This window comes from Solanum pennellii, chromosome 9 (assembly GCF_001406875.1).
Source record: "Solanum pennellii chromosome 9, SPENNV200".
Lineage (NCBI taxonomy): Eukaryota > Viridiplantae > Streptophyta > Magnoliopsida > Solanales > Solanaceae > Solanum > Solanum pennellii.
Genome location: NC_028645.1, coordinates 80,690,244 through 80,713,350, shown reverse-complemented (window position 1 = coordinate 80,713,350; position 23,107 = coordinate 80,690,244). Strand labels below are relative to the sequence as shown.

The 23,107-nt window shown below is 36.8% G+C and overlaps 2 protein-coding genes across 2 annotated transcripts; one reads left to right on the top strand and one right to left on the bottom strand.

Moving 5' to 3' along the window:
- Positions 1–774: 774 nt before the first annotated feature.
- LOC107031595 (CWF19-like protein 2) lies at positions 775–7,569 on the bottom strand. The gene is made up of 11 exons (XM_015233021.2): positions 7,416–7,569; positions 6,779–6,881; positions 6,140–6,533; positions 5,883–6,034; positions 4,886–5,089; positions 4,657–4,821; positions 3,951–4,331; positions 3,443–3,522; positions 2,968–3,331; positions 2,371–2,583; positions 775–1,384 (listed from the first exon to the last, which is right to left on the bottom strand). Exons 2-11 carry the CDS (start codon positions 6,821–6,823, stop codon positions 1,058–1,060), a joined length of 2,325 nt encoding a protein of 774 aa, XP_015088507.1. The 5' UTR covers positions 6,824–6,881; positions 7,416–7,569; the 3' UTR covers positions 775–1,057.
- Positions 7,570–8,313: 744 nt separating this feature from the next.
- Positions 8,314–14,623, top strand: LOC107029269 (ureidoglycolate hydrolase). The gene is made up of 12 exons (XM_015230650.2): positions 8,314–8,545; positions 9,711–9,796; positions 10,743–10,817; positions 11,345–11,473; positions 11,639–11,725; positions 11,917–12,119; positions 12,224–12,326; positions 12,839–12,930; positions 13,137–13,199; positions 13,421–13,661; positions 13,830–13,870; positions 14,396–14,623. The coding sequence occupies exons 1-12, from the start codon at positions 8,357–8,359 to the stop codon at positions 14,491–14,493; spliced, it is 1,407 nt and encodes a 468-aa protein (XP_015086136.1). The 5' UTR covers positions 8,314–8,356; the 3' UTR covers positions 14,494–14,623.
- The last annotated feature ends 8,484 nt before the right edge of the window (positions 14,624–23,107 follow it).

Below are 23,107 nucleotides of genomic sequence, written 5' to 3'. Positions count from 1 at the left end.
AATAAAAATAGAGGAGTAATTACACAAACTAGTTTTCAAATTGTAATCGATTATATAAATTCTTAATATTCTTGTGCAAAAGAATATATATATATATATATATATATATATATATATATATATATACATACATACATACATACATACATACATATGTATGTATATATATATGTATATGTATATATAGAAAACATCGTTTTACTTGATTTCTATGTTTTATGATTTTTGTAAGAGATAAGTGTCAAAAACACACCTAAACTATACATTTTTTTGAGTTTCATACCTAAACTATCACTTTTTAGGTATGAAACTCATACTTTAGATAGTTTAGATATGAAACTCAAAAAAAGTGAATAGTTTAGATGTGTTTTTGACACTTATATTTTTTTGTAAGCTAATTTACAGGTAAATAATATTTCTTTTTTTCTCAAATATTTCTCAACGTGTTTATGTGGCATCCTTTGGATATAAATTTTTTAAAAATAACATTTATGTATTTCGAGAACTACAACAAACAAAAAATAGCTTGACTCACAAGAAGTTTGTTTCCTTTGCCAAATGCCAACCAAAGATTATTTTACCCTCCTTTTTCTCCATTTATTTATGTGATGATTTTCTAAGTTTGAGAGTGAAATAAAATATTATTTTGATTGTAACTTTTTTATATAATTCTAAAATATTTTAAACTATTAAATATAGGGTATATGCCCATTTTCGATATTGCTGCTTAAATACATAGTTTGTAATATTTAGAATTTTACTAAATTCTGGTGCTTCTAGAATACATTCAGATACATGAATCAGAACAAGGTTTAGTTTATTCTAGATACACTGTATCTAAGTGGATTCTCATGTATATGAAATACATAGACCAAATCTTGTTCACTTCCCTCCCATCTCGTTTGTCACTCTAAAAAATATATTTGAATCACATCAAATACTATGAATATGATCAGTCACTTTTCCTTTACAAATGCAACCTCCCTCAACATAATTCAAGCTAAAAATTAAGAAATTTACGCGTAGAATACAGGCACATACACCTAATATTAGTCGATCAAAGCTGTTTAGTCCAGTCAAAAGGGTCCCAATCTCTTGCAAAACTAGCGACAGCTTCTCTTTGCGTGTCAACTGATTCACGCCTCCGATGCTGATGCATGTCTTCAGGTGGCAACTTCAGCATCCCTCTTACTACATTGAGGCCGAAACTGCTGCTGAACTGGTTTTCATCGTCAATTACATGAACGAACCCTTTGTTTAAGCCAAATTCAACATGGAAGTAGGGAAAATCCTTTGGGATTGATGCCCGCAAACCCTTTATACTTGTATCTATGAGTTTCTTAGCATTGTGTTGACTCCATTCATCTTCGGCTTCATCAATCGCCTACAGTGGATATTTGTTATGAGCAAGTGCAGAAGAGAAAATTGCTTCAAACAGACACAGCAACAAATTGGAGCAAAAGAAAGGGAAAAGGACAAAAAATGAGCACGCATGGCAAGCGCAACCTTGAGTTTTTCTAGAAGACAGTGCCTATATTCGTTCTTTGATTCAACCAAATCCTAAGGGACTTGATACTGATATCCAACCGGTCTATTAAGAGCCAAAAGACAATTCTATGTTTCTTTCACAGCAATAACATAAGCATTAGATCATAAGAAAAGATGCAATTGCAATAATATTAGTTCCAAATACGCCCAGCACATCCTATGAACTTTTGTATGACCAAGAAATCCCCAAGGGTAAAAGGTGCATGGTTCAAAATTTGGTGGATAATAGGCATGCACCTCCACCCTTCTCCACTTAAATACAAGACCTTAGTCTATGGTGGAGTTTGAACACGTAACACGTGCCCCCACACATCACCTGTTATACTCTTCTTTATTTGATAAAGTAAGAGATCATCATTGCATGGGCATCAACGAAGATGCCAAATTACAAAAGGTGTAACCAGTTAGCTCCAGTACAGAAGGGAAAAACATTTCATCTCTGTACAAGTAGTCTAAGGCTCTAAGCTAGACCAATGACCTGTTATACTCTTACCACTAGACCAAATCCCAAAGGAAATTAACACGTCTTAGCAGTCAGTACATCCTATGATTCGATAATAGTACAAGACCAAGAAACAAGACTCACTACCACTATAATGACAGTTCATATTTCACAAATCCCAGACCAAATTCTAATCATATTTGACAGGAGACCAACAGGTAACCCTTCAAATGTTTTATCAAAAATCCCTTAATCCCTTTATATCATATTTATGGAAGACTAGGCAACCTCATATTTTCTAAATTCCAACTCACTCGAAACTAAATTTGATACAGTGCTATAAAAATAAAACGGACAGCATACAAGATGGTTTTGCAAACCTTTTTAAAGTACAAGGGTGCTTGCTTTGCAACTTCCTTGGGCAAAGGAATGCACTCTACCAAACAATGTCGCTTCTGCCGGGCCAAACTCATCACAGTCTCGAGAAAAATGAGATCCTTCTCTTGCTTCGCAAACATCATAATGAGGCATTTCTTGAAGTTCCTAAACTCTTCCCAGACATTATCATCCAAAGATCTTGTAGCTGATTCATGCTGTTCCAAGAGAAAGCAATGGTCACTATGACAAAAAACAGCAAAGAATTGGCAGAACAAAGGTAGCACTATAACAAGATTTTTGGCAGCAATAATATCCTGAAGCATCTAACCACAAAAGAAAATATTATTTTCTGATGTAAATGACCTCTTCCTTTTTGCATCGTTAAAAGTCAACTTCTGATACAAATGATCTTTGAAATGCTGAAAAGCAGACAAATGAGGAGTAGGGGACTAAGCATTGTTCATAGGACACTACTCATAGAGATCTAGCACACTAAAGATTACTTCTTCGGAATTCAATTAACTGGCAAATTGTACAGTTCACAAGAATGACCGAAATATAACCTATAGATATATGACCAGAGAAGAGTCCAATGTCACCTGCATTGTCAAGATGCAGCAATGACCCGGGGCAATCGACCGCCATACCGGCAGTGATAAGTAACTGAAATTTGCAATGGCAACCACGAGGTGCTTTGGTCTCGTTGGATTCTCAAAGCAGAATTGGCATCTCTCCTGCTGAGTCAAAATGCGCCTTGCATGATTAGCAGTCTCAAGAGATTTATGATTCTCCACCCCTCCTTTCTTCCGGGACTTTTTCCTCGGCCCATCATCATAATCATACTCATCATCCGCCTGACCATATGTAGTATACTTTTTGTTTTGCACTATCTTCTGAGCAAGATGCACATCAGCATCCTCTGCTTTATTCTTTTGCCGAGCAGATAGGTCATGCATCACATATCTAAGCAAGGGATTAAAGCCAATACATTTAGTTACTGATAGGCATTAAAACAACAAAACTTTTAAAATGGACCATTTCCCAAGTCAAGTTGACAATTCAGTAAAAACATACCTGCTTGTACTCCCATCTATCCGTGGTCTACTCAACACATCATTAGCAGTTTGTTTAGTTTTCAGCTCCTCTGCTTCTTTCTGGAAAAGAAAAGTGACACATTGTAAGTTGATTACAACCAGGGAAGTTTAAACTGTCAACTTGAGAATAAGTGTCATTGAGTCTTATGATAAAGCTCTCCACTTTACTTGCTCACAGAAACGGCAAGCTGCCAACATCTTAACTGTCGCTAATTTTTTGAAGAAAGGGGCAAAGCAAAGCAATAAACATAGTCTCATGAAGTCATCAATTTAGAAGATCCTACTAGCTAGAAAATAGATCTTAGGATAGATGAAACTTTTGGCACATATGGTTAATAATAAAGCAGATAACACGTAACAAATTATTGATATGTTTTTAAAAGCCTGCAACATCAAATATCAGTGATGTCACTTGAAACACACATGGTCTTGACTAACCGTCATGTTGTTTTGAATAATCTACAAAAGAGAGTGAATTTATTGCTCACCAGAAGTTTTTCAGCTTCATCATGCATCCCTTTCATTCGAAGCTGCATCACTTTTGCAGCTAATTGATTTGCAGACAACGCTGGTTTGATATTTGTTGCATCTTCACTTGTTCTCTCATATACCGGTAAATCTGGTTTTGATTCCAAGACCCCTGACTTTGGATTTGAAGAATCAGGAGCATGGCTGGAATCACCACTCTTTTCATGCATAAATTCACGCATAAAATTTCCATCGTTGGAGAACTTATTTACACTAGATATTGCAGTGGCAATAAGCCCCGCATCTGCATTAGATATATTCTGGTTTTTCTCTTTGCGCCATGATAAAGAGTCTTTAAGGTTGGTGGGCATCCGCATCTTTGAACGACCAGGGGACGTCTCCTGCAAGCACATGTTTATGAGACTATTAACACCAATAAAACACAGATCAAAAATAGCCAAATAGTCATTTCCCTCTTCAGTAAAGGAAATAGCACAGCTTGCATCTAAATTTATAAGGAGCAAGGTCAGACTCCTAGTTATCAGACTACGACATTGTTAAGAAAAAAGTCAACATTAATTTAACAAAAACTTGATATTTCAAATGTTATTCCATCAAGCACAGAAATCACAAATATATAAGCATAAGATGTAAAGAATAACCAAAGCAATACAAAGCAACTAATGTTGTCCTTTAGTAAAGTCAACAACTCTTATCCGACATTACCTTTCTAGCATAAGCCTGATTTCTTTTGTCTGTAACAGCTTCCTTGTCATCCATTGCCCCTTGCCTCCGTTTGATAGCATGAAGGTGAGCACGGGTGGGTGCAGCTTTACCGGAAGACACAGAAACCGCAAGTTGACTAAGTGATCCCCAGCGTTCTGCTGCCACCTGTAAATGTTAAAGTTAGAAAGTGACTGCAGTAGAAGTATAAGACAATCACTGAAATGCCAACCTCATCAAGCTTTCGTCCTTCCCGATCTGCTTGTTCTTGAGCTCGTCTCAAGGCTTTAAGCCTCCAACTTGCACCTCCATCACCAACAACAGCAGAAGACAGAAGTTGGCTACCACCACTCTTTGTTCCTTCTGAATCATCAGGATAACCACCTCCTCCATCCTTCAAATATGGGTTCAGTTCTTTGGGATTTACTTTTGTCACCTAAAACAAGATGCCAATCTGGTCCAGTAAGTACATGACAATATCAAGCAGTGCGAGAAGATTACCTTTACTACTACATTTTCCTTCAATGAATTGAAGAGAGTAGCAGTACTTATACACAATAGATTCGGGAGGTTCAGTCGCTGTGCATTCAAAATAAATCTTTTGATACATTGGAATAAAGACATTAACATAATTAACAAACAAATGGAAGTGTCCCCAAAGACGGGATGTATAGCAACACATAGCATTATTGCTTTTTCAATGTGAACGATATATGACGTCAACTAGATCTAGCTCTTGCATTTTTAACATGAACAAACTGATAAAAGAAAATTAAGTATAAAACAGAAGGCATAAGGCTTGATAAGAAAGCCCGCAATATTGTCTTCCCATGCATAGGTTTAGGCTTGTTAGTGCCTGTGGTAGTACTAGTCGTACCCTAGTAGTTCTTGCCATATGTTGTGTATTGTGTTTTCGAATACCACACTATTTTGTTGTTGTTATTGTTTCTTTCTTTCTTTTAGACTTAACACTACTTTTCTTATTAACCATTATGCTTTCTTCATTATTTTCTTCTTCTTTTACTTGGTTCGATGCCCTTGAACAGAGTGTCTTACAGAAACAACCTCTCTACCTCCTTGAGGTAGTGGTAAGGTCTGTGGCACTCTACCCTCCCCAAACCCAACTTAGTGGGATTTCACTGGGTATGTTGTTGTATAAAGATATAATACAATGGAAAGAAAAGAGCATCCAAAGTTGCACGAGGTTATTAAATCAACCAGAAATATACCTCTTCAGCTGGAGTCTCCTTGGCTGAACAGTTAGAAACTGATTCGGGAATCTTATCCGCATTGTCTTTAGGCCGCAGCATCCAATCCAACCCCATTTCTTTTCTCACACGTTGATGATCATTACGCAACTTAGATCCATCAAAGTCATTATCTAAAAATTCCACAGAAAAATTAACTAAATAAATTACTCCCTTCATTTAATTTTGGAGAAGGGACGATGTGCAATTAACTGGAGAATAGCACAATCTATACGTACCAAGCACGTTATTTTGCAGTACATCACCCTCTCTCTGACTTTGTCTGTCTTTCTTACTTCTCTTCCTTTTCTCACTTTCAGACTCAGATGAAGAACTTTGACTTCTTTCTTTACTTTTTCCATGCTTGCTTCTTCTCTTCTTATTTGTCTTCCTGCTACTGTTCTTTATCTCATAATCAGAAGCAGTATCACTCTCACTTCCATCTGAATACGAGGACAAATCCTCATCTGATGCATACCACTTCTTTTTCTTTGACCTTGCTCTTATTTTATCAAGGTCTTCATCATCTGAACTAGTGGAACGAGATTTTTTCTTTTTCTTTCTCTCCCTATCCTTCTTATGACCAGATCTCCTCCTCTGTTTTCGAGAATCATCCAAGCTTTCATCCTTTGCCTAACACCAAATTTGCCATGAGCATCAGAGGCATAAGACTTTCTCATACACAACTAAAGAACCCGAAAAGATAAAGGTCAAAATTTTATCTACTTCAGTAAAGAAAAAGTTTTTTCCACAAATGTCAAGAAAACATTCGCAACAATCACCCAAAAGAACAAAGTTTATCTCAACACCAATACGAATCATGCTACTTCATCAGGATGGATTTCTACTGTGTGATGAGAAAGCGTTAGTAAGCTTACCTTTTCTACGTGTTCGCGTGGAATGATTTTCAATCCTGAAAGCATACTCAGGGTTGTCTCTTAACACTAAGTCCTGTAGAAATTTACCTTTTCAAACAGTGTCCTGGAAATCAAGATCAAACATAACAAATTAGAGTTGTCGCATGACTGCAGCAACAAAAGATTATCAGTTATAATTTTTTAATAATCAAGAAAAAACCCCAGGGCCAATGGCCAATGGTTAGTTCTTGTAATAGAAGCTATAAATCTATTACAAGAACTAAAAACTCACAAAATACTGGTAATTCTGCATTTGATATATAAAACCTTTGGAGACAAATACACATGAAAAGAGCAGATTTAAGGCTCAAAAATAAATCAATCCAACCTAATTCAGATTTCCTAATCCGCACTACTAGTACTAGGTAAACTTAATAAATTCCTATTTTTCATTTCAATTTTGAGATTAAGGATTAAGGTATTTTACTCCAAGGAGAAAGAGATGATTAAATAAAAATCAAAAATTACTTATAGAATACATGCAATATAACTCAACATAGATAAAACTGTTTACGCGATTCACAATTTTATTCCTGCACTCCAATTTCACTTGAGATTTTTGGTCAGAAGGAGAGGTGAAGAGCAAGATGGAACTTACGGCTGAATTCGCCGGAGATAGGTTGCCGACGGCGGAAAGCACGGTGGCGATTCTATTGACTTCCGCAAATGACAAATCGGCGATCGATTTGTGCGCGATTGAATTGGGATAGATTTTGTTGGGCCTAATGCAAACTTTTGCACCGCTTTACTTGGATGGGCTGCTCTTTCAGCCCACTAAAAATGATTTTCAATATTAAAGATATAATTTTTTTTTAAACACCAATTTTAATTTATTAAAGATATAATTAAAAAAAGTTACCCATTTTAATATAAATTTTTAAGTTAAAGTAAAATTTAAAACTCACCAATATAAGTTATGATGCAGTAGTGAGACTGTTTCACCTTTTAGGTCATTCCAAAATGAACGCACGATATGAAGTTAATAAAAACTTTGATATAAATATTAAATATCAAAAATTATAAAATAATAAATATCGACGAAAATTAAAGTGAATATTTGGTGGAGTCGTTCAAGTTTAACTTATTGATGGTATCTTTGTGTTATTATTCCAAGGTGAAAATCATGTGATACCTTTGGCCCTTTTCTCCTAAAAATCCACAATGATTCTCATAATTTATTCTTTAAAAAATTAAATAAAAGATACGATATATATTATGAAACAATATAGAATAATTATTCAAATAAAGTGAAAAATTTCAATTAATTAAAATTTATTCATTAATAAAAGTAACTATACCATAAAAACAATTATTTCACTTTTGAAAAAATAATAGCCTTACAACAAGATTTTGGAGTAGTCATGAATGGGGTTACAATTCCTTAAATAGAGTTTGAGTCATGAACCTTTTGAATAGACAAATTAATCGAATTTCAATATATATATCGAATATGGATCGATAAAAAATGCTACTACATGTAAAAGCATATATGATAAATAAAAAATTAAGAGTCCCACATAACACACAAAAAAAAGAAAAATGATGGCTTTGAGATTCTCTCTTTTCATCTTCATCTTTTCTCTATACTTTATCAGTGATTTTCCAGGAATATTTGGTCATGATGAAGACATGACAATTAAAACCATGGAGGAATTTTCTGGGTACCAAATTCATGAACCTAAATATCCCAATTCTTTATCTGTCAACTCTGATACTCTACAGAAACAGGTAATTTTAGCAAAAAAAAGTTATCTTTTGTGACTGTGTTTTCTTGAATTTGATATAAAAATTGAATCTTTAGTGATAAAAGAGCTTATCAGGATGTGGTTCTTGTGAACTCTGAATTGGGTTTTTGCCTTTTATGGAAAAAAAATACAGTGATGAATAGTAAATACATGAAAGAAAGAAAGAAAGGAAAAGAGTGTTTTCTTTTGGTTTGCTGAATATATTGGTGTAGAAAATATACATAATTTGTACAATCTTGAGTACTTTTTATTTGTATTTGTATAATATTGGTATGGGATGAGTTTAAATGGATTAAAGGGGTGTGAGGATTCATATAGCTTATCCCAGATGTGATGAGTTTGATTGGAGTAATGTAGTCAGTGCGCGGATTCATATAGTTGACCCCAATGTAATTGGATTCTTAAAAATGCTTTTAGGAAAAAACTACTTTTTAGCTTGTGCTATTTACGAGAAGCACTTATTTTCTCCCAAAAGCTTGGCCAAACGCCTCACTTTTTTAAAATAAGCATTTTTGGACTCTGGAAACTTGGTCAAATAGGCTAGAAGTCTCATTTTACTAAGCATTAAGGAATTGTGTAAAGTTAACTTTTTTCATCATTATTGGATTGTGAATTTATCATTGATGAAACATGGGAGGTTATTTCAACTGCTGTAGTAGGAATATTAACCTTTGTTCTGAAAATATCTGATCAAATGCAGCTCAAAGTGCACAACAGAATGGGAAAAATCAAACTTTTTATATCCATTGTTTCGACCACTTTCGTTTGTAGTTGGATATCCTTTGTGATTTACAATTTGTAGAATTGAGTGTAAAACACCTTTTCTGAAGTAGGATGCAATTTGTTGTGTGACTAAAGTACCTAATTTAAAGTATGACTTGTAACTATTTTAGTCTTTTCAAGTACACTGGAAAAGTGTAAATTGGCATCTCGTTTTTCTGTGATGTTATGTTTGAGAAAGACAGCAACTTAATAAACTGGAACTTTCAGAAAATATATTATGCATTTTGAATCTGTGTTTTATTCTGTAGAAATGATGTAGATGTATGTGCTATAACTTATTTCAATTGTTATCATATTAAGTGCAGTGTTTTTGAAATTTATCTTATAATAGTTTGTTGCTTGTGTCGTTCTATGTGTTGTTCTAGATAGATGAGCTAGCAACTTTCTCAGATTCACCTGCGCCTTCTGTCACTAGGATCCTATACAGTGAGAAGGATGTATTAGCAAGGAGGTATATATATTTAGCTTATTAGAACATTTTGCTTATTTGACGTTAAATAAAGCCTATATCTGTTTGTGCTATTGTTATGGTTCAGAGTTCAGAAACTATACTGAGCTAAAAGTTGAGCAAATGTGATCTTGAATTTGGAGTAGCTGGTGTAGTCAGTTCAGTACCTTCATTGAAACTAATTTGAACTGTCTTCGTCTCTCTTCCTATAGTTTGAGTAATCACGAAAGAAGAACAGGTAATCAGGTGTATGACCTGGTACCATGCAAAATGTACTTCCCATACAGTACGGCCCATTTCTTATATCTATATTCTGTGACAGGAAGAGCATGTTCTGCCAAAGAAAAAAAAATTGAAATGAAACTACCACGAGAAACACTCCTTTTATACTGATGATTTTAGCTAGAGAAATTGTTGTTTTCAACGTTTGATTTTTTAAAGTTATGAAAATAGGAAGATTGCATCTGCTTCTACATTTCACTTTGAGGACAAAATTGGCATAATAACTTTTGAGAAGTGTTTAGTGGATCCGTCATAGCTTTTTGGGTTCTGTGGTACTCAAAAAATGGGCTATACTTGTCTAACCAAATAGAAAAGACATGTTTAAGGAAGTAAACGCTATACCGATAAACAGGGGTGTATCTTAAAGCAGTATAGTTGAGTTCCAGTCTGGCGAAATTCTATAGTTCCTTCTGTATGTTATGATTGGAATTTCAGTTTGATGTGTAACTAAATTTGTTCTTTTTCTGGTTTATTCTTGTGGGATTAGATCATTCAATTTTTTTGGTACTATTGTTCCCTCGTAAAATTTCTAGTTGCTCATAGATCTGTATGAAATGCCTATTTGATTCTTGATCAATTTCGTAGAAGTAATATTGGAAGCATTGTTTTTACTTCTGAATAAGTAATAAACACATGTGGTTTACTTGTTTGCTTATTTATCATGCAGTTATATTAAAGATTTGATGGAACTTTCTGGTCTCTCAGTTAGAGAGGATGCTGTCGGGAACATTTTTGGTCGGTGGTAAGTTTGTATCATGATGCTTTTCTCCATCTATTCTAAAGCATAAGCTTTTTAATACATATGTATTATCCAAGTACGTCAAATGTTTGACAATTTTCTGTTTCCTGGATTCAGATTTGTGAACTTTGACTAATTTGTTGAAATGTATTCTATTTCCATTTGGTACGAGGAAATACATCTCATGAAATTTTCTGAATATCTACATTTTAGGTTTTATAAAATGATTAATGTAGTTTGGTTTAGCTTCAAAAATTGGTATTTACCCCGAAAGCAAAAAAAATGTGAAATAAACTGGCACAGATTTCTTAAAGGTCTGGTTAGCATTGATTTTGATGAGATGCTTTATGTGGAACTTTGACTTTATCTCCATTTAATTAGAAGATAGTCTAATTTGAAAATTTATTTGCACCCATCTGCCCCTCGACTTGCTTACAATCTAATTTGAAAATTTATTTGCACCCATTTGCCCCTCAACTTGCTTTCTACCTATCATATCTTGAACATGACTGTCATCTTGTGGTTCACAGGAATGGATATGGACCTGAGCTCGCCCCCGTTTTAACTGGCTCTCACGTTGATGCTATACCATACTCCGGAAAATATGATGGCGTGGTTGGTGTTTTGGGTGCAATAGAGTCCATTAATGTGCTAAAGCGGTATGCATATATCCTGACTGCTTAAACTTAACATTTTGTTCCATCACCAGACTGCTTAAACAAAGAAAACTCAACAATTATCTATACACTTAGCATTTGGCTGCTACTTTGTTTAACGGCAGAGTTCTGTCTTCTGTTTGCTGATTTAAATCCAAATTACCACAGGTCGGGTTTCAAGCCTAAGAGGTCACTAGAAGTGATTATGTTCACTTCAGAAGAGCCCACGAGGTTTGGGATAAGCTGTCTGGGAAGGTTAGGATCTTGATCACTTACTTAAGCATCTAAGAGGATAAGCAAATGCATTCACCGAGTTCCCTCTGATGGACGGACGGCATACATTAATTATTAGGTTCCATTTGCTTTTTAACTGCTTATGTTGCAATATAGGAGTGCTAAACGCGTCCCATATCCAGTTCAGACTCTGATGATCATGATATTTGCAGCCGTTTGCTGGCAGGAAGTGTACAACTTGCTGAACTTCTAAAGAAGACTGTTGACAACCAGAATATTTCCTTTTCTGATGCTGCCAAATCTGCTGGTTACGCAAATGCTAAGGGTGATTTATCTGAAGTCTTTCTCAAAAAAGGAAGCTATTTTGCTTTTGTCGAGTTGCATATAGAGCAAGGTCCCATTCTAGAAAAAGAAGGTAGGCTGTTGTTAAATGGTTATTTTATTTCTGGTGATCCAATGCAAGGACAGGTTTAGATGTAGTCTGTAGCGATAGTTAAGCTGGTTTATCTGTCAATGCAGGTACTTCCATTGGTGTTGTGACTGCAATTGCTGCTCCAGCAAGCATCAAAGTAACATTTGAAGGCAATGGAGGTCATGCAGGAGCTGCCTTGATGCCAGAAAGGTAACTATTTTTTGAAGAGCTACTAGCTAGAGTGTTTCATACTTACAAAGTATTAAGATGGTTGTCTGTCTATGTTGTGGTAGACAGATAACTACCACCAGGGTCATGTGCTAGTTGCTTTTGTTTGGAATCTCTTTGGAAAGTTCAAAACTTTATAAAGAACTGACTCTGGCTGTTAGCATATCGACTTTCAAAATTTACGTGCCTGCCTTCTTCTAAATTTATGTGTTCCTCATTAGACTAAGCTTGAAAACTGTCTTCTTTGTTGTAAGCTCTTCCTCTGTTCCCTGACTTGCATTGTGGCTCTCAAGCCGTAAAGCATTTTCTCTTCTATTGTTTTTCAGCTATCATCTGCATTATTCAAAATGTTGAGAGGCATCTGATTTTATGTTGATTGCAATAGGGAATATAAGTCTTATATATATATATATATATTCTCTCCTTGGGCAATGTGCTGCTAATAATCTATTCCAATATATGGCTCATTGTTCCCCGTAACTAATTTGGAACAGAAACGATGCTGGAGTGGCTGCTGCAGAGTTGGCTTTAGCTGTGGAGAAACATGTACTAGATTCCGGATCCATTGACACTGTTGGAACTGTTGGTAAGCTAATGTCTTTTGCCTCATACTAGAAGACACTGGTCTAGTGTAACCTACTTTGTGCTCCGATGAATCATGAATGGTTTAATCTGCATCTGATAATGGAACTCTCCGGGGAAAGGAGAAACTCATCAACGTGTGGAACTATTAATTGCTGTGAGAATTATTAGGCGATCTCTCAATAAGATCTAATGATTTTCTTTTTCAAGGCATTCTGAAGCTGCATCCTGGAGCAATCAACAGCATCCCGAGCATGGCACACCTTGAAATAGGTATACTTACTGTCGGATCATGTATTTTGTCTCTACAAATCATTCCAGCTGACAGGATGATCATAAAACTAGTTTGTTTCAAGTTAATCAATTTTGAAAGGAAAGAGTCGCATTTCATGACTCAAGTATTCACATTATCTTACATATTCTATCCAAAGCCTAGTACACTATCTGTATTTGCTGTATCTGACAACAAAGTCGTTTTGTTTTTGGTGGGACAGATACACGTGACATTGATGAAAGCCGTCGAAATCTTGTAATTGAGAAAATCCATCAGTCGGCTTTATCCATTGCTAAAAAACGCAGAGTTATACTCTCGGAGTTTGAAATAGTGAATCAAGATCCACCAGCCCTTTCAGATGAGTCAATCACTAAGGCAACAGAATTAGCATGTCAAGAGCTAAATTTGACTCACAAGAAAATGATTAGTCGAGCCTATCATGATTCCTTGTTTATGGCAAGGTAAGTAAAGGGGGAGAACCTCCGCATTTGTATTTAATCATGCATTTTATCTTCTCAAGTTCATAGATCCCTTATGGAACTCGAGGTCCATGCAGTTTATGTAGGACACAAATTTCTATGCTTTCTGACCAAAATTTCTTGCTAAATTTCATGCTAAAATCCTTGCAGAGTATCTCCGATGGGCATGATATTCATTCCATGTTACAAGGGTATGTCATCTCACTTTCCTTTGCCACTAGTTGTTCACATTTTCTCTGTGTTCGTATTATCCCTTCGTTATCCCTTTCTATTTTCTTTATTTGTCGTTGATGTCAGTCTTACTTCTAGTTACGTCGCCTATTTCCATTTTAGAAAATAAAACATTTAGACACTCGAAGCCTTGACAGAGTCACGGAGCTACCTTTGGTAAAGGGGGGTCAACTGAATCCTCTTCGCCAGAAAGTTACACTGTGTATATACATAAACACTATTGAATCCCCTTGACATAGGTTCGTATTGTAGGTGTGCCCTTTTTACATTTTCTTGAACCTTGAATCCCCGTACTCAAAATCCTGTCTACGCTACTGACTAGTAGAACTGTATCTGATGGAATATATGCTGGATGATTATAAAAAAAGTTACAGTATGAATTAACTATCACAAGCTAGGCATAGCGAGCATCAGTGCAAGTTCACTTTGCTGCTTCATAGGATGTCTGGATTGTTATTCATGCTTGTTAGTTATTGATTTTGCAGGATATAGCCATAAGCCTGAAGAGTTTTCATCCGTTGAGGATATCGCGAACGGGGTGAAAGTTCTAGCATTAACTCTTGCCAAATTATCCCTCTCATAATTGCCTTCATGTAGTTTAACACTTCTTAATGCTTCAGGGCATTTTTATTTTTTTTACTTCTACATGTATTCTGAATATCCTCCTATGTCTCTAATAATAGTTGGCTTTGTTCACAAATCATTTCAATTCATATGCAGCATATCCAATTGCTTTAATTTTTAGTTATGTAGAACAACAATTTTGTTGGGAAAACGCGGACAAGCACAAAAGTATATATGGTAAAAGTAATGGAAATAAAATGGGAAAATAACGACACCAAGAATTTTACGTGGAAACCCTTCTGAATAAGGGAAAAACCCACGAGCCAAGAGGAGCAACTGATATTACTATAGTAAGGAATTTTACACTGTGTAGTCACGAATACAATACTCAAAGTGACTACTACACACTCAAAAGGAACAACACTCTTTTGGTTTCCGTCTTACTAAAATATCGCTCACACTCTATTTTTCTTCACAAACTATTTTCTTGTATAGTCTATGGAATACCTCACTTTGCTCTCAAAATGGTTTTTCTCTCTAACTTGGTGTGTTCTACAAATGAGCAAGAATGCTCTATTTATAAAAGGATAAAACCATGCTTATGTCACTGATGACATAGGTAATATAGCAAAGTCAAAAATGGTTGCAAATCTTACCAATTTGCCAACTACCAAATCTTTTCTTTTCAACTCCAATTACTATTCCTTTTTAACAATTGCTTGTACCAATTGAATAGCTAAAGTTGACTAAAAAATGGGATGGATTCAACAAATCTCCCCCTCCAGTCCCATTTACTGGAAGAAGGTATCTTCAACTTCTTTAGAGAGAGCTCATACCCACAAGTTCTTTGCATAACTCGAACTTGTCTTTCGGTATCATCTTGGTCAGCATATCTGCAGGATTTTCACTTGTGTGAATCTTTTTGACGTGAAATGATTCATTCTCCACTTTCTCACGAATCCAATGATATCTGACGTCAATGTGTTTTGTTCTTGCATGGTACATGGAGTTCTTGCTCAAGTCTATTGCACTCTGGCTGTCACAATAGACAATATACTCCATCTGATTCAAACCAAGCTCTTGAAGAAATCGCTTTAGCCATATCATCTCCTTGCCGGCTTCAGTAGCCGCAATATACTCAGCTTCAGTTGTAGATAGTGCAACACATTTCTGCAACTTTGACTGCCATGATATAGCTCCCCCTGAAAAAGTAAACAAATATCCAGTAGTGGATTTTCTGTTATCAAGGTCACCTGCCATATCAGAATCTGTATAGCCTTTCAAGATTGGATTTGATGCTCCAAAACACAAGCATTCATCTGAGCTTCCTCTAAGATACCTGAGTATCCATTTCACAGCTTCCCAATGCTCTTTTCCCGGATTTTCGAGAAATCTACTGACAACACCAACTGCGTGAGCAATATCAGGTCTAGTGCACACCATTGCATACATTAGACTTCCGACAACGGAGGAATATGGAACTTTGGCCATGTTCTCTTTTTCCTCCCTAGCTGTAGGACACATCTTCTTGCTCAACTTCATATGACCAGCAAGAGGTATACTCACAGGCTTCGCATTCTTCATATTGAAGCGCTCCAATACGCGTTCAATGTACTTCTTCTGGGACAAATAAATCTTCCTTTTATCTCTAAGACGAGTAATTCTCATGCCCAAAATTTGCTTGGCATGACCCAAGTCTTTCATAGAAAAAGACTTACACAACTCTTTCTTCAGCTCGTCAATCTTGGAAGTATTCTTGCCCACAATCAACATATCATCCACATACAACAAAAGGATGATAAAATCTTTGTCAGAAAATTTTTGTACAAATACGCAATGATCTGAAGAAGTCTTCTTATAGCCTTGCTCCCCCATAACAGATTCAAACTTTTTGTACCACTGTCTGGGAGCTTGTTTTAGGCCATAGAGACTCTTTTTAAGTTTGCATACAAAATTTTCTTTACCATCTACTTTGAAGCCCTCAGGTTGTTCCATATAAATCTCTTCTTCTAGGTCACCGTGAAGGAAAGCCGTCTTCACATCCATCTGCTCAATCTCTAAATTAAGACTAGCAGCCAAACCTAGAACTGTGCGAATCGAGGACATTTTCACAACAGGAGAAAATATTTCGTCAAAGTCAATACCTTTCCTTTGACCGAATCCCTTAACAACCAATCTAGCTTTGTACCTGGGCTTCAAGTTGTGTTCTTCAACTTTAACTTTGAACACCCACTTGTTCTTCAAAGCTCTCATGCCCTTGGGCAATTTTACCAACTCATAAGTGTGGTTCTCATGCAAAGACTTCATCTCGTCTTGCATGGCTTCAATCCATTGATTCTTGTGCTCATCTTCCATGGCCTCCTCATAACATTCAGGTTCTCCCCCGTCAGTGAGTAACACATACTCATTGGGTGAATAACGGGAGGAAGGAAACCGCTGTCTTGTGGACCTCCGAAGCGGAATATTTGATTCGTCCACAACTTCATGAGCAACAGGATCATCAATAACAATATCATTGTTATTATCAACATCAACATGTTGATTCGATACATGATTCTGGGCGTCACCATGATTATCAAACCCAACAACATCATGCACACTTGTGTGAGGAACTTCATCATGATGAACTATACCATCAAAATTTGAAGATTCTACCTTCTCCGCTTTGTCAATATCTTCAATTGTTTGATTCTCCATGAAAATAATATCACGGCTTCTCACAAGTTTCTTTTCAATTGGATCATATAGCCTGTAACCAAATTCATCTAGGCCATATCCAATGAAGATGCACTGCCTTGTCTTGGCATCTAACTTTGACCTCTCATCTTTCGGCACATGTACAAAAGCTTTGCAACCAAATACTCTCAAATGGTTATAGGAAACATCCTTTCCATACCAAACACTATTTGGTACATCACTTTGCAAAGCAACAACAGGAGATAGATTAATAACATGTGCAGCGGTCAATAAAGCCTCACCCCAAAATGAGTTTGGCAACTTTGCTTCAGAAAGCAAACATCTAACTCTTTCCATCAAGGTCCTGTTCATCCTCTCAGCCAAACCATTAAGCTGAGGAGTCTTGGGAGGAGTCTTCTGGTGTCTAATACCTTGATGCTTGCAGTATTCGTCAAATGGTCCACAATATTCACCACCATTATCAGTACGAATACATTTCAATTTCTTTCCAGTTTCTCTTTCAACTGAAGCCTGAAACTGCTTAAAGACACCTAACACTTGGTCTTTAGTCTTCAAGACATAGACCCAAAGTTTTCTCGAGCAATCATCAATGAAAGTGACAAAGTAAAGTGCACCACCCAATGTCTTTGTCTTCATTGGACCACATAAATCAGAGTGCACTAACTCAAGCAACTCTGTCTTTCTCGAAGGAGGGTAGGACTTAAAGGAAACTCTATTTTGTTTACCAGCCAAGCAGTGCTCACATTTTTCTAATTTAGCACTTTGGAAATTTGACAATAATTTCTTCTTGGCTAGAACATTAAGTCCTTTCTCGCTAATGTGGCTAAGCCTCTTGTGCCATAATGTTGAAGAGCTATCGCTCTCAACCGCATTCACCATATCAACACAAGCAGAGGCCGTAGTCCAGTATAGACCACGACGTTTGTTACCACGAGCCACAACCAAGGAACCCTTAATGAGCTTCCATTTTCCATCACCGTTGGTACTAACATATCCTTCATCATCTAAAACACCAACATAAATTAGGTGCAGACGAACATCAGGAGCATGTTTCACATTGTTCAAAACTAGTTTAGTTCCAACACTAGTTTCCAAACAAATTGTACCAATACCAACCACCCTAGAAACAGTCTCATTACCCATACTCAAGGTTCCAAAATCACCAGGAGTGTAGGAAGAGAAAAAATCCTTCCTTGATGTCACATGAGATGCGGCACCAGTGTCCACAACCCAGCTTGACTCATCACAAGCAATATTTATCATGTTTGCATCAAGAACGGTAACAAGATCTTCGGTGGTGACGGTGGCTAGGCAATTTTCATTGCCATCTTCTTTAGTTTCCTCTTTGTTTTTGTTCTCCCTCTTCAACTTCCTGCAGAACTTCTTTGTGTGCCCTTTCATGCCACAATGATAGCACTCAATATCCTTAAGTCTGCCTTTGGATTTGCTCCTATTTTGTTCTCTATGCTGAGAACCACGAGTTTTATTTCTCCCCCTGGGGCCAGTTATCAGGACATCCGACGAAGAGGAACCTTGAGTTTTTCTTCTCATCTCTTCGTTCAAGACACTACTCTTGGCGGAATCCATAGAGATCACACCATCCGGAGCAGAATTTGACAATGACGTTCTAAATGTTTCCCATGAATCTGGTAGGGAACCAAGTAGAAGCAAGCCTTGAATTTCTTCATCAAATTTGATGCCCATAGCAGATAATTGGTTCATTATCCCCTGAAAATTATTCAGATGGTCTGTCATCGGAGAACCATCATGATACTTCAAACTCAACATCTGCTTTATTAAGAACATTTTGTTGTTGCCAGTCTTTCGAGCATACAAACTTTCAAGATGCTCCCATAGGGTTCGAGCATGTGTTTCCCCAGAAATATGGTTCAACACATTATCGTCGACCCATTGCCTAATGAATCCACAGACCTGTCTATGCAACAGATTCCACTCTTCATCTGTTTTATTATCAGGCTTTACAGTGGTAAATACTGGTTTGTAAAAATTCTTAACATAAAGCAGATCTTCCATTTTTCCCTTCCAAATGGCATAATTAACACCATTCAAAGTAACCATTCTACTTGTGTTGGCTTCCATTGTTTTCCCCAAAAAATATAGTTATCGCAAATCAAAGTAAATCTTTTCTGATGTGGAAGTTCAGACTGTGCTGCAACCACAGAGCATACTCAGATAAAACCTTGGCTCTGATACCAGTTTGTTGGGAAAACGCGGACAAGCACAAAAATATATATGGTAAAAGTAATGGAAATAAAATGGGAAAATAACGACACCAAGAATTTTACGTGGAAACCCTTCTGAATAAGGGAAAAAACCACGGACTAAGAGGAGCAATTGATATTACTATAGTAAGGAATTTTACACTGTGTAGTCACGAATACAATACTCAAAGTGACTACTACACACTCAAAAGGAACAACACTCTTTTGGTTTCCGTCTTACTAAAATATCGCTCACACTCTATTTTTCTTCACAGACTATTTTCTTGTATAGTCTATGGAATACCTCACTTTGCTCTCAAAATGGTTTTTCTCTCTAACTTGGTGTGTTCTACAAATGAGCAAGAATGCTCTATTTATAGAAGGATAAAACCATGCCTATGTCACTAATGACATATGTAAATATAGCAAAGTCAAGAATGGTTGCAAATCTTACCAATTTGCCAACTACCAAATCTTTTATTTTCAACTCCAATTACTATTCCTTTTTAACAATTGCTTGTACCAATTGAATAGCTAAAGTTGACTAAAAAAATGGATGGATTCAACAAATCTCCCCCTCCAGTCCCATTTACTGGAAGAAGGTATCTTCAACTTCTTTAGAGAGAGCTCATACCCACAAGTTCTTTGCATAACTCGAACTTGTCTTTCGGTATCATCTTGGTCAGCATATCTGCAGGATTTTCACTTGTGTGAATCTTTTTGACGTGAAATGATTCATTCTCCACTTTCTCACGAATCCAATAATATCTGACGTCAATGTGTTTTGTTCTTGCATGGTACATGGAGTTCTTGCTCAAGTCTATTGCACTCTGGCTGTCACAATAGACAATATACTCCATCTGATTCAAACCAAGCTCTTGAAGAAATCGCTTTAGCCATATCATCTCCTTGCCGGCTTCAGTAGCCGCAATATACTCAGCTTCAGTTGTAGATAGTGCAACACACTTCTGCAACTTTGACTGCCATGATATAGCTCCCCCTGAAAAAGTAAACAAATATCCAGTAGTGGATTTTCTGTTATCAAGGTCACCTGCCATATCAGAATCTGTATAGCCTTTCAAGATTGGATTTGATGCTCCAAAACACAAGCATTCATCTGAGCTTCCTCTAAGATACCTGAGTATCCATTTCACAGCTTCCCAATGCTCTTTTCCCGGATTTTCGAGAAATCTACTGACAACACCAACTGCGTGAGCAATATCAGGTCTAGTGCACACCATTGCATACATTAGACTTCCGACAACGGAGGAATATGGAACTTTGGCCATGTTCTCTTTTTCCTCCCTAGCTGTAGGACACATCTTCTTGCTCAACTTCATATGACCAGCAAGAGGTATACTCACAGGCTTCGCATTCTTCATATTGAAGCGCTCCAATACGCGTTCAATGTACTTCTTCTGGGACAAATAAATCTTCCTTTTATCTCTAAGACGAGTAATTCTCATGCCCAAAATTTGCTTGGCATGACCTAAGTCTTTCATAGAAAAAGACTTACACAACTCTTTCTTCAGCTCGTCAATCTTGGAAGTATTCTTTCCCACAATCAACATATCATCCACATACAACAAAAGGATGATAAAATCTTTGTCAGAAAATTTTTGTACAAATACGCAATGATCTGAAGAAGTCTTCTTATAGCCTTGCTCCCCCATAACAGATTCAAACTTTTTGTACCACTGTCTGGGAGCTTGTTTTAGGCCATAGAGACTCTTTTTGAGTTTGCATACAAAATTTTCTTTACCATCTACTTTGAAGCCCTCAGGTTGTTCCATATAAATCTCTTCTTCTAGGTCACCGTGAAGGAAAGCCGTCTTCACATCCATCTGCTCAATCTCTAAATTAAGACTAGCAGCCAAACCTAGAACTGTGCGAATCGAGGACATTTTCACAACAGGAGAAAATATTTCGTCAAAGTCAATACCTTTCCTTTGACCGAATCCTTTAACAACCAATCTAGCTTTGTACCTGGGCTTCAAGTTGTGTTCTTCAACTTTAACTTTGAACACCCACTTGTTCTTCAAAGCTCTCATGCCCTTGGGCAATTTTACCAACTCATAAGTGTGGTTCTCATGCAAAGACTTCATCTCGTCTTGCATGGCTTCAATCCATTGATTCTTGTGCTCATCTTCCATGGCCTCCTCATAACATTCAGGTTCTCCCCCTTCAGTGAGTAACACATACTCATTGGGTGAATAACGGGAGGAAGGAAACCGCTGTCTTGTGGACCTCCGAAGCGGAATATTTGATTCGTCCACAACTTCATGAGCAACAGGATCATCAATAACAATATCATTGTTATTATCAACATCAACATGTTGATTCGATACATGATTCTGGGCGTCACCATGATTATCAAACCCAACAACATCATGCACACTTGTGTGAGGAACTTCATCATGATGAACTATACCATCAAAATTTGAAGATTCTACCTTCTCCGCTTTGTCAATATCTTCAATTGTTTGATTCTCCATGAAAATAATATCACGGCTTCTCACAAGTTTCTTTTCAATTGGATCATATAGCCTGTAACCAAATTCATCTAGGCCATATCCAATGAAGATGCATTGCCTTGTCTTGGCATCTAACTTTGACCTCTCATCTTTCGGCACATGTACAAAAGCTTTGCAACCAAATACTCTCAAATGGTCATAGGAAACATCCTTTCCATACCAAACACTATTTGGTACATCACTTTGCAAAGCAACAGCAGGAGATAGATTAATAACATGTGCAGCGGTCAATAAAGCCTCACCCCAAAATGAGTTTGGCAACTTTGCTTCAGAAAGCAAACATCTAACTCTTTCCATCAAGGTCCTGTTCATCCTCTCAGCCAAACCATTAAGCTGAGGAGTCTTGGGAGGAGTCTTCTGGTGTCTAATACCTTGATGCTTGCAGTATTCGTCAAATGGTCCACAATATTCACCACCATTATCAGTACGAATACATTTCAATTTCTTTCCAGTTTCTCTTTCAACTGAAGCCTGAAACTGCTTAAAGACACCTAACACTTGGTCTTTAGTCTTCAAGACATAGACCCAAAGTTTTCTCGAGCAATCATCAATGAAAGTGACAAAGTAAAGTGCACCACCCAATGTCTTTGTCTTCATTGGACCACATAAATCAGAGTGCACTAACTCAAGCAACTCTGTCTTTCTCGAAGGAGGGTAGGACTTAAAGGAAACTCTATTTTGTTTACCAGCCAAGCAGTGCTCACATTTTTCTAATTTAGCACTTTGGAAATTTGACAATAATTTCTTCTTGGCTAGAACATTAAGTCCTTTCTCGCTAATGTGGCTAAGCCTCTTGTGCCATAATGTTGAAGAGCTATCGCTCTCAACCGCATTCACCATATCAACACAAGCAGAGGCCGTAGTCCAGTATAGACCACGACGTTTGTTACCACGAGCCACAACCAAGGAACCCTTAATGAGCTTCCATTTTCCATCACCGTTGGTACTAACATATCCTTCATCATCTAAAACACCAACAGAAATTAGGTGCAGACGAACATCAGGAGCATGTTTCACATTGTTCAAAACTAGTTTAGTTCCAATACTAGTTTCCAAACAAATTGTACCAATACCAACCACCCTAGAAACAGTCTCATTACCCATACTCAAGGTTCCAAAATCACCAGGAGTGTAGGAAGAGAAAAAATCCTTTCTCGATGTCACATGAGATGCGGCACCA

What these genes read in the sequence shown, in the direction of transcription:
- LOC107031595 (XM_015233021.2), bottom strand. Translation starts at nt 6,823, where the DNA reads ATGCTTTCAGGATTGAAAATCATTCCACGCGAACACGTAGAAAAG. An exon ending in AAGGACGAAAGCTTGATGAG is followed by an intron (nt 4,822 to 4,885) that starts GTTGGCATTTCA and finishes TAACATTTACAG; the next exon opens with GTGGCAGCAGAACGCTGGGG. An exon ending in CACCCTTGTACTTTAAAAAG is followed by an intron (nt 1,385 to 2,370) that starts GTTTGCAAAACC and finishes TATCCACTGTAG; the next exon opens with GCGATTGATGAAGCCGAAGA.
- LOC107029269 (XM_015230650.2), top strand. Translation starts at nt 8,357, where the DNA reads ATGATGGCTTTGAGATTCTCTCTTTTCATCTTCATCTTTTCTCTATAC. An exon ending in TCCATTAATGTGCTAAAGCG is followed by an intron (nt 11,474 to 11,638) that starts GTATGCATATAT and finishes AAATTACCACAG; the next exon opens with GTCGGGTTTCAAGCCTAAGA. An exon ending in GATTCCTTGTTTATGGCAAG is followed by an intron (nt 13,662 to 13,829) that starts GTAAGTAAAGGG and finishes AAATCCTTGCAG; the next exon opens with AGTATCTCCGATGGGCATGA.